This window comes from Aotus nancymaae, unplaced genomic scaffold (assembly GCF_030222135.1).
Source record: "Aotus nancymaae isolate 86718 unplaced genomic scaffold, 86718_ANA_hifiasm-v0.15.2.pri h1tg000014l, whole genome shotgun sequence".
Taxonomy (NCBI): domain Eukaryota; kingdom Metazoa; phylum Chordata; class Mammalia; order Primates; family Aotidae; genus Aotus; species Aotus nancymaae.
This window is the reverse complement of record NW_026988425.1, coordinates 54,649,798-54,668,821: the sequence shown is the minus strand read 5'-3', so window position 1 is coordinate 54,668,821 and position 19,024 is coordinate 54,649,798. Positions and strand designations below refer to the sequence as shown.

Here is a 19,024-nt window from a genome sequence, read left to right as displayed (position 1 = left end):
TGCTGTTGTTGTGAGGCCCAGAGCCAAATTTGATCTTATCTATTAGTGCACGATACATTTTTAAACAAGATTTTAAAGAAAATCTGGCCAAAGCTCTATGTGATTCACGTCATATCTTCCTCCTGTTGTTAGTTTTAATGTAGTAGTAGCTATGATTGATGCTATTGAAAATTTTAGTTCACTTGAGTCCTCTGTATGGCCCATGGATACCCAGTGTAGTACATTGATTTGGTTTTATGACTATTAGCAACATTTTACTGATTTATGGAGGTTGACTTGTCCACAGTCAGGTGAGAGCTGGGATTTAATCCAGATATTCTGACTGCCATCCCAATAAGAGATGGGTCAATCTTATCATTCATTCATTCATTCTTTACACAAAACTTTATTGATACTTATGATGTACCAGGTGTTCTTCTAGCTATTGGAGGCATATCAACAAACAAAAGTGATAAGAATCTCTACTCTTGTGGAGCTTACATTCCAGTGGGGCAGAGGGGAAACAATGGTAGTTAACATAAGTAAATTCTGTAGTATATTAGGTGGTAGTAATGTATATTTGAAAAAAAGTAAGCAGGTAAAGGGAATTGGGCAAACAATTTTATACCTCTTAGGAGGGAGAAATGAATTAATTTTTCAATTTTGTCCCAGAAATTATGTCAAAATGATAGGTTTGGAAAAAGTGTTCTGCTCTTCCCCTCCCTCCCCACTACTCAGAACATTGCTTTAGAAGATGGCTACATTACAAGATCAACTTACAGAGTCCTACTTAATTCATTATGTAGCTCAACTGTGGTTCAAATCTAATAGTGTTATAGACCTAACCAGTCCTTACAGTGGGTTTTCTCCCCAGTCTGGTAAACTGTATCCCATGCTCCAGCTGCAGGTGACAGGAACGTCATCCTTTCATGCTGCTCTTTTAGCTTTGGGGGTAAGCAACTCCCTCTCCCTTCACATTATCCAATATTGTGCAGCAGACACTTCCTTCCATTAAGGATACTGATAGTGGCTTCTTCACTGCCAGAAGTAAGGGGACAATCTTGGGAAATGATTATGGATTTAAAAGAGGAAGAGATAGAGCATAGGCTGCTGTTTTCACAGGAAATAGGAAGGTTGACAGCTGGAAGGAATTGTAAAGGAGTCCCAGTTGGGATCAGGAGGGAGGAGAAGGGAGACCCTGGTCTCACAGGATGGTTGAGTTATTGGGATATTGATGAGTCAAGCCTGGTCACTCATCATGCAGTATGTAGGTTTGTGAAGATAAATTCCTGAGATGGATTTTCCTATACCTTCTTGCTTAATTTCTTTTTGCTTTTTCTTTATTTCTCTCTTTCCTTTTCTTTTTTCAGGGTCTTGCTTTTTTGCCCAGGCTGGTGCAGTGGTGCAGTCATAGCTCACTGCAGACTCAAGCTCATGGGCTTGAGTGATCCTCCTGCCTTAGTCTTCTGAGTAGCTAGGACCACAGGCATGCAACACTATGCCTATCTAATTTTTTAATTTTTTTTATAAAGATAGGATCTTGTGATGTTGTCCAGGCTGATCTTAATCTCCTGGCCTCAGGCAATCCTCCCATCTTTACCTCCCAAAATGCTGAGATTATAGGCATGAGCCACCGTGCCTAGCCTCACTTAATTTTCATAAAGCCTGAAATCATTATCTACTCTAATTTTTGCTTTATACATGCAAGCAACTGGTAGTTTAGAATTTAGTAATGATTTTTGGAAAAAATATAATAGATATACTTTTTACATATTTGTTTAACAGCATCCTCACAAAGTAATTTAAAAATAAAAAAATCTGATGTACTCTTAATTTTAAAATATATTTCTTTTTTAATACATTATTTTTCATAAAACTTTGAGGGAATGTGTTCTCTTACCAAGTCCACAAGGAGGCGTAGTTTTAAGGGCAAGAATTTCCCAGCGCCATGCCTCCCTCCCATCTCTCTCCATCCAGGATATTTAACGGTTTATGTTTGAATTTCGGGCGCGGGAAGAATCAAAAGTCAATCACTCCAGCGGAAGTTCAAAGGAACTCCTTTCATTGGCCAGAGGAACTTGGGAAGGTGGGAATTTCTCCCAGGATAAATTCCCCTACTCCTTTACCCATACCGGATTTCCGACTCTCTGGGATTCCCTCCCACATAGTGGGAGCGCTCTTTCCCCTCTTGGATTTCCCCTCTGGAATCCACTTCTACATCTTCATGGAAGTCTTTCTTTTCTTATTCTTTTCTTCTCTTTTCTCTACCTAAATAAAATAACCTTTCTGCAACACTTCTTGGGTCCAGTATTTTACTCTTACGAGTGTACAGCGCACCTGCAGTGGTCCCTTCTCTTATTCTTAAGAGGGCGGAGACCAAGAATCCACAGCATTCTCTCAGGGGAGCTGTGCCTCACCAAAACCTCAAAAAAACTCAGTTACAGGTTTTATAATCAGCATGCTTTCATTTTTTTCTTAAATATTATACTACAAATATTGTTGCATAACTTCAAAAATTATCATTTAGTAGCCATATAATGCTGGCTAATATTATAATAAAATTTGGTCTGTTGATAAATAGGTATTTGAGTGTTTATTTGTTTACCTTGTATTATACTAGGAAATATGGCTTGCCAATAGAAATGCATTATGCTTTCATTTAGCTTGTAGTCTCATTCATAAACCAATGTAGATACAATTCAGCAATGATAAGGTGAGATCTCCCTTTGCAAAGGGATTTTTAATTTGGAAAAAGAAGGGATTTGTAGGACAATGAGATAGAAGACTTTATGGAAAAACTAGATGGCTTTGTGGAGATATAATTTTTCTAGTTATTATCAGTTCAACCGCCACATCCCTATCCAGGCCATCAGCATGCTGTGTGGCTTTCTTTTTCCGTTTTCCCCTTACAATCTATTTGCTATACAGGTGCTAGAGTAAAAAGCAATTCACATCAAGTGACTCTTCTGCTCAGAACCCACTAGTGGTTTCTCAGGTCATTTATAATGAACCCCACTGTCCTTAATTATATAGCCTATGAAGTTCTGTATGATCCACCCCTTAGCTGCCTCTCTAACCTGATTTCTGACTTGTTTTCCTTACCCACACTCTTTCTTGATGCTGGCCCCATTCCTATACCTCACACAGTCCCAGCATGGGCTCACATTACAATCTTTGTTAATTGCTATTTCCTCTACCTTGAAAATTTGTCTCTGCAGTATTTCCCTGGCTTGCTCTCATTTCCTTTGGATCTCTGCTCACATGATCACCTTAGAGAAGGGCCTTCCTGAAAATGGTAGAACTATTTTTTGGAGTACATTCCCTCACTCCCCAGCTCCTTTCCAGTCTGTTTTTCTCCATAGTATCTTTTCACCTGACATTGTATTTCTATATCTTTTTGCTTTTTATCTCTGGAAAACAAGCTCCATGAGATCACACAGGGATTTTGCTTTATTCTTCACTGTATGTCCCCTCCTAATACAGTTCCTGGAATACAGGCAGGGCTTCATAAATATTTGTTGGGTAAATGAAAGAATATATTAAAATATGATTGTAAATCTTTTTTCTTTCCATGATTTAATGATGTGGAATTGAAAACAGGTCTACATAGATGATAATGATGATAATCAGCAGCATTCCTGAGTATGTCTAGGGTCTGCACTTGGTCTAGAAAAGCTCTCTCTTCTGCCCTCCTTTCCCACCCATGCACATCCATTTCCTTTGGGATGAAACCCAATCTCCTTTGTCTGGCTGTCAGGGCCTTCTACGATCTCATCTTTGTTGATCTTTCTAGCTTTACTTCTGCCAAGTCATTCCCCTCATAACCTGTGCTGCAGTCATACTGAGTGACTTATAGTTCCCCTCCTGTGGTCCTTGCAGATGTTTCTTGCATTGCTTCTCATTTGTCACTTATTTGTTAATGGGTTTCTTCTCACAGTGCATAAGCTCTTCAAAGGAAGAGGCCTGGTATATCTTTGTATTTTCAGGAAATAGCACAGTTCTTGTGTATTGTAGATGGTCAATAAATACTTATTCAATATAAAAGATGGTTTTTGCCTCCCAAAGACTAGTGGTAACTTGAAATTGTTGAATATAGAACAGATAAACTGATAGGAGCAGTTTCACCTCATTAAAGGGCTTGGATATAAGTGTGTCCAGGGACAAATATAATAAAAAAGAGAGCAATATTATGATATCCTTTTAAAAAAGAGAGAGAGAGACAGGGTCTTAATATATTACCCAGACTGGTGCAATCATGGCTCACTATAACCTTAAACTCCTGGGTTCAAACCGTTCTCCTGCCTCAGTCTCCTGAATAGCTAGGACTACTGGCGTGTGCCACCATGCCAGCTAATTAAACAATTTTTTTTGTAGAGATGAGTTCTCACTACGTTGCCCAGGCTGGTCTCAAACTCCTGGCCTCAAGTGATTCTTCTGTCTCAGCCTCTCAAAGTGCTGATATTACAAGTGTGAGCCACTGTGCCTGGCTAGAATATCCTAACTTTTAGCAAGATCATATCTGAAGTGAGGAAGGATGGCATATAACATGGTTGAATCAGCATACTTAACTATGAAAGATAGCCTAAGTGGAAGGAAGGGTTATTTGACAGATACTATTTAGAAAGAAGTGGAACCATTTGGCAGTGGACTAACTATGTGGGCATTAGTTCTTTATTTAGTCAGTGAGAGTCATGCAAGGTGGAGAGCCTGCTGATAATGAGGAAGTAATACAGAGGGGAGAATTCTGGGCAGTGATGACATGTTCATGTTCTTGCTATTTTGGACTTAATAATAACGTGAGTGATGAGGGTTAGGGTAGTGTTAGCCTGGCTGCTCCTGGTTCAGTGGGAAAGAATGCTATGAAAATTGAGACGTATCTGTCTAGTGCATGGGAGGAGAAAATGGCTGTATTTGGTTGTATATATTTGTCATCCCTGATCAATGGTTTGTATTTTCTATGGTGATTTGTGAGTGACAATGGATCTATATTCAATTTACCCAGTAAAGCTGAAACTGAAAATATTTTATGTAACTTTGCTAATATATATTTTGTTAAAATATGACCATATAGAATCAAATAGGCTATAGATGTTAAGAGATAACTTTTTTTTTTTCTAAATCAGGTTTGTTACAGAAAGAGAAAGTGGCAGTTGAAGCATTTCAGATTTGCTGCCTTCTCCTGCCTCCTGAAAATAGGAGGAAGTTACAGCTATTGATGAGGATGATGGCAAGGATTTGCTTAAACAAAGAGATGCCACCCCTGTGTGATGGCTTTGGCACCAGAACACTGGTAGGTTGATTTTTAATATAAGATACGACTTTTTGGAATGGAATTTGACTGAGTAGGGTGTGTTAGTTTGGGTGATCAGAGGGAAGTACAAAGCAGGCTTGCTTAAAAGAGCCACAGTCAGTGTCCACCCAGACTCGTAATCATGCTTTTGGTTTAAGTGTCCTGAAGAACATGAAGACTGAGTAAGGGGCAGACTCTGTAGAGAGATCTGCTACATCCTGTCCTCCCACTTAAAATTATTTTACATGTATTGTTAATTGACAAATAATAATTGCATATATTTATGGGGGTATGTGATGTTTTAATCTATGTATACATTTTAGAAAGAGTCAATCAAGCTAATTACAATATTCATCTTTTTTGTAAGGAGAACATTAAAAATCTATTCTTTTGGTAATTTTGAAATATACAATACATTGTTATAACTGTGGTCACCATGCTGTGCACTAGATCATTAAGACTTACTCCTCCTGTCTTGCTGGAGCTTTGTACCCTTTGACCAGCATCTTCCATTTCCATGTCCCTTACCCCCAGCCTCTGGTAACCACCATCTAATCTCTGCTTCTGTTAGCATATGTTTTTAAAGAGAGTTTATTTTAGAACCTACTTACTAGCAAAATCTCTTAATTTTTCTCAAAAAATGTCTTGGAGCAAAATTGGTGCTTCAGTGAAATGTATGTGCTTTCTATATCCCGCTAAACCACTGACAGAGATTCACTGGCCCAGTTTAAGAAAAATAGAGTAAGATCAGAGGAGCACTCAATGTCCAGTAGGATTCTTGATCTCTATATTTTTTTAGGGTGAGTGCATGGCTAGAGAGGCTAATGAACCTTTTTGAAAAGCTGAAGAAAACTTTATATCTATTCTGCATATAGAATATATGTGCAAAACTTTGCATGCAGTTTCAAGGCAATCACAGAGTCTCTGGGGTCCATGGTCTCCAGGCAAAAAATCTCTGCTTGAGTGTCTCTCTGTACATGTAAATGTAAGTGAAGATCATTTGCAGTGTGTTAATGAAATGAAGTCTTACTAAGCAGAATTACATGATTTTATGCTTGAAGATTTTGAAGGAAGATTGTCAGCAATAAAATTAGTAGGAAAATAAAAAAGCCAGTCCAAAGAATAGCATTAAGAATGGAGTAGTTAAGCCAGGCATGGTGGCTCATGCCTGTAATCCCAGCACTTTGGGAGGCTGAGGCAGGTGGATAACCTGAGGTTAAGAGTTCTAGACTAGCCTGACCAAAATGGTGAAATCCTGTCTGTACTAAAAATCCAAGAATTAGCTGGGTGTGGTGGTGGGCACCTGTAATCACAGCTACTCAGGGAGACTGAGGCAGGAGAATTGCTTGGAACCGAGAGGTGGAGGTTGCAGTGAGCCGAGATCACACCACTGCACTGCAGCCTGGACAACAGAGTGAGACTCCATCTAAAAAAACAAAAAAGAAAAAGAAAAAGAATGGAGTAGTTAATATGAATTCTGTAGAAATTATTATATTATATTGATGCTATATTTTGTATTTCTGCTTGCTGCAAAGAGAGTCTCATCACTTAATGTACTATAAAATCCCATGGTTTTGTTCAAAGGTGATTGTCAAATATGCATCCAAAATCCTAGAGAAAATAAGCTAACTAGGAAAAGATGTAATGGTTGAAACATATGGACTGTGTTAGTGGTTTAAAACAAATCAATAATGAAATTAGGATAAGTAATAATTGGCTATAAAGTGCTTTGAATTTAAAAGTGCTACATGATTCAAGTCATGGTGATAATGATTTTCAAAATTTGTTTTCATATATTTATATGTGTGTATGTATATGTATATGTATATTTAAAATCATGTATGAAAGGAGGTACCTTTAAAAATTGCTCAGATAAGCATCTCTCTGCAGTCTCTTAATGGGAAGATGCACATTTTGTATGTTCTGGTTGTTGAGACCTTCAGCCCATCTAAGATGACCGGGTACTCTTGGTAGGATGGGATGTGTACCCTGTGCTTAAGACCATTTCTCATATTTGCTTTTTGCAAATTAGATTGGACTCAGTTCAAAAAATACTCATCTGTGTTTACCACCCCCCACCCCTCTTTTTTTTAGATGGTTCAGACATTTTCCCGTTGCATCTTGTGTTCCAAGGATGAAGTGGACTTGGATGAGTTATTAGCTGCTAGATTGGTAACATTTCTGATGGACAATTACCAGGAAATTCTGAAAGTCCCTTTGGCCTTGCAGACCTCTATAGAAGAGCGTGTGGCTCATCTACGAAGAGTCCAGGTAAAGGAGAGGATATTATCAGTCCTATAAAATTGGCAGTAGAAAATCATGTAAGCTTGCTAGGCTTCTTGGGGCATTTTATTATGAGGATCAAGTGAATTAATGTTTATAAAGGACTTATAACAGGTCTTGGCACATAGTGAGACCCTGCATGTGTTTGTATTATCGTTGAAAAGTTTACAGAATGCAAATTTGGTTTTGTTATATCAATCCATGTGGCATATTTTTTATTGCAAATTTCTTGAATGAGTTTGTTCAGAATCTACATGTATGTACTGATGGAAATGATTTTATGTGAAATAAGTGTCTTGATTTGTAATTGCCCTGTGACCTAGTTTAATATTCTCACTTTTTGCATGAAAAACCTGAGGCATAAAGAATTTAAATAACTTTGTTTAAGACCACAGAGCTAGAATTCAGACTGAGGCAGTCAGCCTTTGGAATCAGTGCTCTAAACTATCATGCCATATTCCCTGTCTAAAAAGCATACTATGGTAGAAGAACACTGGCATTAAAGCCATGAAACCCTGGCCAAACTCCTAGCTGTATCCTTTTTGTTGTGTGACTCTGGGCAAGTCCCTTAACCTCTTCAGATTTTACTTTCTTTTCTCAGGTGTTAAAATGAGTCATTCTTACTTTATAAAGTTGTGAAGATTAGAACACTATACTGTATAATTCCTAGTATGAATTTCTGACATATGTCAGGTACTCTTTGAAAGGTAGTTGCTGCTGTTGTCATGGTGGTTATATAAAAACAATGCAAAAGAAATGTAATACATTACTATCGTGTGGGCCCCAAAGTGGGGTTTGTATGTCAGCCTGTGGGAGCAGAAACCTAGTAAGGGCAGGTAGAAGGTCCACTTGACTCCTTCTGACTGATTGGACCTCTTCTCATTTGAGCTCTTTTTGAGGCTCCACAATTAAGCACCAGTGAACTGCCTCCTTCTGAGGTATTACAAAAATAATTAACTGTCCAGCTGTTCCTAGTATGCAATTTTAAAATTAACAAATTTTTTCTATGTTTTTTTGTAATTAACCTAAAACATTGAAGAAACTTGGGAAATATAGAAAAAATACACCAAAAACTATCAGAGTTATACTAAAATGTTCATAGTCAGTATTACAGTCTTTCAGATTTTTTTCTTGTGTGTCTGCCATCTGTGTCCATGCCTGCCTTACTTTCTTCCCTCTCTCCTGCCTCCCTCTCTCTTTCCCTTCCTCCCTCTCTCTCTCCCTCCTTTCCTTCCTTCTTTCCTTCCTTCCTGCCTGCTTGCCTGCCTGCCTGCCTGCCTGCCTCCCTTCCTTCTACTTACATTCTCTTAACAAAGAAAAAATTCCTCCATTATTAAATATCCATGATTGGCATTAGAGTGGCCAAGAGTACAGACTCAGGAGCCTTTGAATTCATGACATGCCTTTTGTTAGCTGTGTGACCTTAGACAATTTATATAACATGTCTCCACTTCAATATCTATCCCAACATCTTTCTTTCCAATCTGTAAAATGGAAATAATAGTAGTTAATATTTAGCTCATAGGGTTTTTGGGGGGAATTAATACATGTGATTAATACATCTGGGCTTAATACATGCGAAATGCTAACAATAGTGTTTATCACATTGTAAAACTACAATTAGTAGCTGCCATTGTTGTTGATATCATCATTATTGTTATATCATTTTCTTATTATATTGTTGGCAACATAGTATTCCATAATATGGATATATACCTTAATATTTAAATGATACTTTTTGGTTGATATTTACATTGTTTCCATGCTTTCCCCCATTTTGGAAGCAGTATAGCAGTACGTATTTTATAACTAGATTTTTTTTTTGGCTAATTTGTGATTATTTTCTAAGAATAAACTTCTAGGAGCAGCATTGCTTGGTCAAAGGCCATGAACATATTTTAAGTATCGATAGCATATTGCCAAATTTCTCTTTAGAATGATCATTTCAATTTACTTTTTTGTCATTGATGTAAGAAAATGAATGTTTTCTTTGCACCTTTGCCTACTTTGGATATTGTCATTAACACCCATACATACCTTTACCACTTGCATGGGTGAAAGTGTAATCTTAACTGCTGTTTTAGTTCAATCTTTTTTCCTCTGGTGTTTTTATGAACCAAACCTAAAGAAAATAAAAATGAACAGAAATACTTCACCAAGTTTCTGCAAGAAAATGTTATAGCAGGCCGGGCGTGGTGGCTCACGCCTGTAATCCCAGCACTTTGGGAGGCCGAGGCGGGCGGATCACGAGGTCAAGAAATCGAGACCATCCTGGTCAACATGGTGAAACCCCGTCTCTACTAAAAATACAAAAAATTAGCTGGGCACGGTGGTGCATGCCTGTAATCCCAGCTACTCAGGAGGCTGAGGCAGGAGAATTGCCTGAACCCAGGAGGTGGAAGTTGCGGTGAGCCGAGATCGCGCCATTGCACTCCAGCCTGGGTAATAAGAGTGAAACTCCGTCTCAAAAAAAAAAAAAAGAAAAGAAAATGTTATAGCAATGTATTAGTCTGTTCTCATGCTGCTAATAAAGACAGACCCAAGACTGGGTAATTTATAAAGGAAAGAGGTCTAACTGGCTCACAGTTCAGCATGGCTGGGGAGGCCTTAGGGAACTTACAATCATGGCAGAAGGGGAAGCAAACACATTCTTCTTCACAAGGCAGCAGGAGAGAGAAGTGCCAAGCAAAAGGGAGAAAAGCCTCTCATAAAACCGTCAGATCTCATGAGAACTCACTTACTATCGCAAGAACAGCGTGGGGGTATAACTGCCTCTGTGATTCAATTACCTCCCATCTCCTACAACTTGTGGGGATTATGGGAACTACATTTCAAGATGAGATTTGAGTGAGGACACAGCCAAACCATATCAAGCAATAACTATGTTGCCCTGTATACTTGCTAGGTTTGTGTATTCACATGCATAGCACAGGCATATATTGTAGTAACTTAGCCTTGTGAGCCCTTTGTTATTACTTGAAGTTCAGAAGGCTGAACTATGGTGATTAATTTAACTGCAAGTAAACATGATCTATGAAGAGACACTGCAGTGTGCTCTGAATAAAATCAGTAGTGATTCAATTGTCCAGTTACCTTTTCTCTCTTGCAAGTACACAGTGGAATTGCCAAGCAGTTGTTCCTTTCAGCACTCAGAACCTATAGATCTTTGTTCTCTAGATTAGGCTTCTACGCCTCTACACTGTATCACATTTAGGGCAGTGCTTCTCTGAAAATGCAGTGTTGCTTGGATTATTCCTGTGATTGTTTTGGGACAGTTTCAGGGCTGACCCTGGAATACATTATGAGGTAGGCAATGTTTTTGACACAAGCTTTCTATGAGCCTTATCTGCAACCTTCTAATTGAAAAGACTCCAGGCTCTGAAATTAAATATTTTTAATGTATATTCATTTATTCACAGGTCTGGTTTCCTTTTTCCTCTTATTTCTCCCTTTCCCTTCTCCCTTCTGCAGTGTCTGCACATTTGTTGTTTTATTTGATTCTTACTGGTAAGATGTAAGGAAATGGTTGTAGTACCCCTCTCTTCCTAAAAGCTTAGCTAAATGTGGGCCACTACCATCCCCAAAGCATTGAGAATCAGACTCTTCAGATGTGGGAAGGAGCCTGGATAGTTCCAGTGGATGTCCAACATTATCAGTGTTTTGAATCATTTTAGTCACTATGTTTAATTTATACTTGAATTTCAGATCTTAAAAGACGGCACAGGCTTTTTTGTTGTTAAAATGGATCTTGGGTTTACAAAGGCAAAAATCCTATTTAAAACTGTGGCTTTAAATAATAATACTTTGAAGTTATGGAAATACTTTTACTTTTCAGTATAGAGTTTCGACCAATCAAATTTTGAGAACTAACATGGCATCCCTACAGTACAAGGAGATATCCTGTATTTGATCTAAACTAATTCTTTTTGGTTTGTTTGTTTGTTTTTGAGACAGAGTCTTGCTCTGTTGCCCAGGCTGGAGTACAGTGATGCAATCTCAGCTCGCTGCACTTCCGCCTCCTGGGTTCAAGTGAATCTCCTGCCTCAGCCTCCCGAATAGCTGGGACTACAGGCCCATAACACCATGCCTGGCTAATTTGTTGTATTTTTAGTAGAGACAGGGTTTTACCATGTTTGCCAGGATGGTCTCGATCTCCTGACCTCGTGATCCTCCCGCCTCAGCCCAAAGTGTTGGGATTACAGGTGTGAGCCACCGTGCACAGCCAATCTAAACTAATTCTTATAATTTGTTTGAAAATATGCTATATTCTTTCACTACTAATCCTTTTGCCTCAGATAAAATACCCAGGAGCCGATATGGATATCACTTTATCTGCTCCATCATTTTGCCGTCAAATTAGTCCAGAGGAATTTGAATATCAAAGATCATACGGCTCTCAAGAACCTCTGGCAGACTTGTTAGAGGAAGTCATAACAGATGCCAAACTCTCCAGCAAAGAGAAGAAGAAGAAACTGAAGCAGGTAAAAGGATATTTCTTATAAGTCATTTTTTCTCCTCCCTACTGTTTTTATTTTTTTATTTTATTTTAATAGACTTCATGTAAATCTCATCTTCTGAGACATAGCAGTTTTCTAAGTATATTAGGTCATACATTCCAGAAGTCTCATGGATTTACACAGTTGTGGTCAGTTTCCTAGATCTGTATTCTTTAGTGTAAATCTTTCACCATTGCCAAACTTCATTTACGTTGCTATTCTCTAATATTTGTCCTTTGTTTTGGTATATGACATGATGTGAATTAGCAGAACATCTACCTTAATTTCAGAGAAAGTATCAGTGAGGGCAGATTTCTTCTCATATTTTAGAAAGGCAAATCAGATGGAATTCACAGGTATAAAATGTCTAGAGTTTAAAAGCTGTTTGGTTTTAGATAACCACTATCAAATTAGTTTCTTGCCTCAGGTATCACTACAAGTATTTCATTTCTCTTATGTTAGGGAACACAGCTTAGGGTTCCAGAGAATCATTTTTAACTCACCATATGTTAATTTTGACTGTTCATAAAGATTGATCCGTGATCAGATGAGTGGGTGTTTTGTTTTTAAAGACTGAACTCTACATAGCTGGATTTCAGGTCACATGGTACATGTGGGATTACACACAGAGCAGCAGAGTTCTGGGCTTCTAATCATATTGTCCTCAGAGTCATTTTGGAGGAGAGTTTGGTGGTGAAGATCAACAGAAAGTATACTGCCTCTTTTTAAGCTTTTCACAAAGTAATATACACCAGAATATTCCCTTTTCCATTTGGGCAGAAGCTAGTGGGGCTGAGTTGGAGAAACAGAGAAATAGTGAAATGTAATTGGGCCAAAATTTTATTTAACTGTGTAGAACAGACGTTATTTTGAAGTCAGAATTCCTTGTGAATATTTAAAAAGTAAGGTCTATTTATATTTGGCAGTGGGGGAAATTTTAAGAAACATGATTAAAAGGGGAACTTTATTTGAAGCTTAGATCAAAAAGGAAAGATGAATTAGCTCTATAGAAATTGGAATCAAATGTGTTAACAAAAATAAACAAAAACAGAAAAATACAGGCTCAGGAACTCTTAAAGTTTGACTGCCTCATTTTATTGGCTTTTATGTGTCTTTTTTTACACTTCTTGGACCATTCATTTTTTTAGTTTCAGAAATCCTATCCTGAAGTCTACCAGGAACGATTTCCTACACCAGAAAGCGAAGCACTTCTGTTTCCTGAAAAACCCAAACCAAAACCACAGCTGCTAATGTGGGCACTAAAGAAGCCTTTCCAACCATTTCAAAGAACTAGAAGTTTTCGAATGTAATAATACTTCCATAGCAACAGGAGCTAGAGACCACTGTTGTTGTTTTGAGTGAATGGTGGTTAAGAGAAAGACTATGGTGGTGGAAGAAAGAAAAGCATAAAACAAAGACTACTGAAATATAGATAAAGATTGCCTTACTTTAAAAAAAAAAGTCGAACCATTAGTATTTTTATAAAACTCAATGCTATTTTTAAAGTGTACAAATCAGTTAAAATTTATGAGTCAAATATATAGTGATAATGTTAACATGTTTGTAATTGTTACAAAATTTAAGGGTATTTTTTGTCTCTTTGTTTTCTTCTTCATTGTGTTTATTAAATAATTGTTTGTATATATATCCTAGTTACTGATATCTTTATTAAAGCCTTAAGACTTAACTTTAAGTCTTAAAAATAGTGTGTATACTTGAATAAGAAAGACACTGGGTACTGTTACTGTGATGCTTTTGACTTAGTAGCCAATTGTGATTTCTCCTGTATAAATTCCAGTTTTTATTGTTGCACACAAATTTTTTAATGTCCTACATTGTGATGTCCGTGTCCTTTATTGCAGATTTATTGGATGTTATGACAGATTTTGCTAAAGCTGATGTTTGTATAACATATATATTCATTGATATTTACCTATAAATGGAGTAGATTTTCATCTGCCTGTGATGGTATAATTTCAGTCTTAGCTAAAGATGAAAGGTTGAGCTGGATCAATTCTTTGGTTACCCTTAGACCTGTGATTCTAAGTCAAACATAAATGAGTTAAATAAAATGAGACTACTTCCTTTATAAATATATTTTCGTCCTTTTGAAAGTAAGTGAAATGTAAATAAATACCTTTTTTTTTTTTAAATGCCATACCTCATGTTTCTTTTTTGGCATTTATTTAGATCAGTTAGAGAGCATCCTCAAATGCCTTTACTAGTGGTCTCACATCAGTGATTTATTTCTGTGAGAAAGTAAAAAGTAAGATTTGGGCTTTTGCACTGACTGTCCTTTAGGTGAGCACTATGTCAATTTTTTAGTGTTGCTTTGCCCTTTTATAAAATCGTGGTTCACTTGGATTATGGAGCACCTGAAAGTCTTTCTTTGAGCACAATTACCCAAAAAGCTGAGAGCGACACCCACTAATTGGCTTGCAGTACTCCTTGGACTGATTTTTCCTTGCACCTACGATTTGCTCCTGTTCTTTTGTAGCAAAATACCTCCTACAACTGATGCAGATTTTGCTTTTAAAAATATATCAAAGTATTCCTATTCATTTGGGTACCACCTTACAGTCCAAATATGTAATGTAATGGGCGATTTTTAGTGTTTGAGGATTCATTCTCAGACTTTGGTATTCTGTTTAGAGCAAAGAATAATTATTCTTTCTGCTTTATTTGAACTCCAAGGTAGAGTTTAGTTTTCAGAATCTCTTTTCCTGTTGCTGTCTTTGGAAGTTTATGTGGTTTTTTGCTCCTTTTTCTTTTTTTGTTTTTAGACTACCTAAAGAAAAAAGTATAACATACTTATGGAGAGATCATAAAACATAAGCACCACCTAAATGTGAAATTGAAAAATAGATAATAGCAATTATCCAAAGTGATTGTGCCAATTAATACTCTCATTAACAGTGTATGTGAATTCCTTTTGTTTAATATCCTCATCAAAATTTGCTATTGTCAGAGTTTGAAATGTTGTCAGTGTGGTGAGGATTAATAGTGTCTGATTATGGTTTTATTTTACATTTTCATGATTATTGATATGGCTGAACATTTTTTCCATTTTTTTTGACTTTTTCATCTTTGTACATATTTTAATATCAGATTGTCGAGCCTATACACACACAAAGACACACACACCTCTTATTTAATTTTTTAAAAATTTTGATTGTATTTAATCTATAGATCAATTTGGAGAGAATTGCTATCTGCAATATTAGGTCTTCTAGTCTATGAACATGGCTTACCCATTCATTTATTTGAAATAAGTGAGGAAAAAAAGTTGTTTTTTCTGTTAAGATTTGAAAATCTTTTGTTAGATTTGTTCCCAAGTATTTGCTACTTTAAAAAAATGTTAGTATCAAAATTTTCAGAGGATAGTACCCATCTCTTGCTTCAACAGTTATTCAGCTGATCAGTGTTGATGTTCAATTCTTTTATAAATGGTGGTGGTGTAAAATTTCCTTGTACTGTTTGTTGCTTGTATGTGATATAAAACTGATTTTTGTTTCCTGAGTTTTGTATCCAATGGAACCTTGCTAGACTTGCTTATTAATTCTAAACATTTAATGTGATTCTTTTGCATTTTCTACATACCAGGAAAAAAATAGCATTAGCTTTTCCCTTCTAAATTGTCCTCAGTAATCCTTGTTTCCTGGTATTTAGTATCTTGTGTAATCTCCTGTCCTTGAGTGTGGATTGAGCTAAAATGACACATTTCTAAAGAACAAAATACATCATCAATGATGGGCTATCACTTTTGAGATTAGATTCCAAAAAAACTCTGGCTTCCATCTTGCTTGTCTTCCTTCTTATTCTCTCTCTGGCTTGCTCTTAGGAAAGCCAGCTGTCATGTGGCTTCCATCTTGCTTGTCTTCCTTCTTATTCTCTCTCTGGCTTGCTCTTAGGAAAGCCAGCTGTCATGTTGGGAGCTGCCCTTTCAAGAAGCCCATCAGGCAAGGAACTGATGTCTCTGGCCAACAGCCAGCTTGGGCAGGAAGCCTGCCAACAGCTTTATGAGTGACCTTGGAAGTGGGTCTTTCCTTGGTTGAACCTTGAGGTGACTCTCATCCTAACTGACACCTTGATGGAGACTTGAAAAACTCTGAGCTGGAGGACTTAGTTAAGCTGTGCCTGGATTACTCCACAGAAACTGTGATATAATGTTTATTGTTTTAAGCCACTTAACTGGGAGTAATTTTTTATAAAGCTATCTAGATACAATATGCTTTCCAATCTTTATTGCCTGCCTGCCTCTCTCCCTCCTTCCTTTTCTTCTTTTTTGTCTCAGGACACTGGAGATCTTCAGTACAGAAGTTCCTGGTTCTCCTTTATGTGCTGTTTCACTTTGCACAGTTTCAGTTAGCGATGCTCAACCAGAGTCAGAAAATATTAAATGGAAATTTGCAGAAATAAGTGATTTGTAAGTTTTAAGTTGTGTGCTGTTCTTACAGCATTATGAAATCTTGGACTATCCTGCTTTGTCCATTCTGAACATGAATCATCCCTTTGTTTAGTGGATCCATGCCTGGTAGACCAGGTGCATTGTCAACGAGCAGTAATATTTTGAAAGGAATCTTTATTTATTTATTTAGCAGCACATCTCAATAGTGGGCTTAAAATGTGCTGTAAATAGATGTACTGTTATCCAGGCTTTGTTGTTCCAATTATAGAGCACAGTCAGAGTAGATATAGCATATTTCTTAGGGGCCCAAGGATTTTTTGAATGATAAATGAGCACTAGCTTCAGTTCCCAACAGAAGAGTCAGCTTGTCCTTTGAAGTTTTGAAGCCAGGCATTGGCTTCTTTCTAGCTAGAAAGTCCTAGATGACATCTTCTGCCAATAGAATGCTGTTTTATCTGCAATGAAAAGTTATTGTTTAGTGCAGCTACGTTCATCAGTGATCTTAGCTAGATCTTCTGGATTACTTGCTGCAGCTTCTCCAGCCTGTGTTGCTTCACCTTGCACTTTTCATTTATGGAAGATGGCTTCTTTCCTTAAACCTCATGAACCAAGCTCTGCTAGCTTTCAACTTTTCTTCTGCAGCTTCCTTGTCTTGCTCAGCTTTTATAGAATTGAAGAGTTAGGGCCTTACTGTCTATTAGGCTTTGGCTTAAGGGAATGTTGTGGCTGGTGTTACATTCTGTCCAGACCACTCAAACTTTATAAGGCCGCTTAGCTTTTGTATCATATGTGTGTTTACTGGAGTGGTCCTTTGAATTTTCTTCAAGAACTATTCCTTTGCACTCACAACTTGGCTAACTGGCACAAGAGGGCTAACTTTCAGCCTGTCTTGACTTTCAACATACCTTTCTCATTAAGCTCAAACATTTCTACCTTTTGATTTAAAGTGAGAGACGTGCAACTCTGTTTCACCTGAACACTTAGAGGCCATTGTAGGGTTATTAATTGGCCTGATTTCAATATTGTGTCTCAGGGAATAGGGAAGCCCAATGAGAGGGAGAGTGATGGCGGGGGGGAATGGCTGGTGGGTAGAGCAGTCAGTGTACACACATTTATCGATTAAGTTCTCAGCCTTATATAGGCATGGATTGTGATACCACCAAACAATTACAATAGTAACCAAGTTCACTGGTCACAGATCACCATAACAGATGTAATAGTAATGAAAAACCTTCAAGTATTACAAGAATTACCAAAATGTGACTCAAAGACATAAAGTGAGCATATGTTGTTGGAAAAATGGCACCAAGAGATTTTTTTCAATGCAGGGTTGCCACAGACCTTCAACTTGTGAAATATGCAGTGATTGGTATACAATATACAATATAATCTGTGAAGTGCAATAAAACCAGGTATGCCTGTGTATGTAGTGTTCAATACTATATGGTTTTAGGATTGGGCATGGTGACTCATGCCTGTAATCCCAGCAGTGGTCGAGGCCAAGATGGGAGGATTGCTTGAAGCCAGGAGTTCAAGATCAGCCTGACCAATTTTTAGTAAAAATTCAAAAATTAGCTAGGTGTGGTGGTGTGCATCTAGTCCCAGCTACTCTGAAGGCTGAGACACCAGACTCACTTGAACCTGGAAGGCAGAGATTGCAGTGAGCCTAGATCACACCACTGCACTCCAGCCTGGGTGACAGAGTGAGACCCTGTCTCAAAACAAAACAAAACAATATGGTTTCAGGAACCCATGGGGGTCTTGGCATATCCCTAGCAAATAAGGGGATGTTACTGTATAATGTGGAATAGAGTGGAAATCACAGCAGCATCACCTTGTGCCTGATTTCAAAGAGGAAGATTTTAGCATTACAATATTTGTAGATACCCTTTTATAATATTAAAAGAAGTTTTTTTCTATTTCTATTCTATTGTCATAACATTTTTGTTGCTTGTTTTAACCTAACTTGATGTCAGATCTTAATCAACTGCCTTTCCTACCTTTGTTGAGGATTTTATAGATTCTATCTTTTAGTCTATCTTTCCACTTTGCATTTTGGGAGTGGCATAAATAGTATTACGACGTATTATTTGAATATAGATAGTAGATGATAGATAGATAGATAGATAGATAGATAGATAGATAGATAGATAGATAGATTCTGTTGCTAGTATTTATAGTTCTTGATCATGAGTAAAATTGTTCATGAGTAAAATTGGCCAAAAAATTTCCTTCTCTTACTATCTTTGTTGACTTTCTGATTAAGGTTATAAATTAAGCTGAAAATTACTTCCTTTTTCTGTATATGGTTGGAATGATTTCTTTCTTGAATCTTGGGTGGAACTTAGTTAACTTAAAAAACATTTTTTTTAAATTTAAATTAAAAAAATTTTTTAAATTATACTTTAAGTTCTAGGGTACATGTGCAGATCTTGCAGGATTGTTACATAGGTATACGCATGCCATGGTGGTTTGCTGCCTCCATCTCCCTGTTACCTACATTAGGTATTTCTCCTAATGTTATCCCTCCCCAATCTCCCCACCCCCTGCTACACCTCCCCCAGCACC

General features: G+C 37.3%; 1 protein-coding gene across 2 annotated transcripts in view; it reads left to right on the top strand.

Annotated features, from left to right (window-relative positions):
• The window catches only part of DEPDC1B (DEP domain containing 1B), a 131,720-nt gene extending 117,717 nt beyond the window's left edge, over positions 1-14,003 (top strand). For both annotated transcript variants that reach the window (XM_064376000.1, XM_064375999.1), the window contains exons 8-11: positions 5,103-5,269; positions 7,364-7,540; positions 11,848-12,033; positions 13,197-14,003. In XM_064376000.1, coding sequence (XP_064232070.1) covers positions 5,103-5,269; positions 7,364-7,540; positions 11,848-12,033; positions 13,197-13,358 — 692 coding nt within the window. In that variant the 3' untranslated portion in view covers positions 13,359-14,003. The remainder of the gene's footprint in view (positions 1-5,102; positions 5,270-7,363; positions 7,541-11,847; positions 12,034-13,196) is intronic.
• The last annotated feature ends 5,021 nt before the right edge of the window (positions 14,004-19,024 follow it).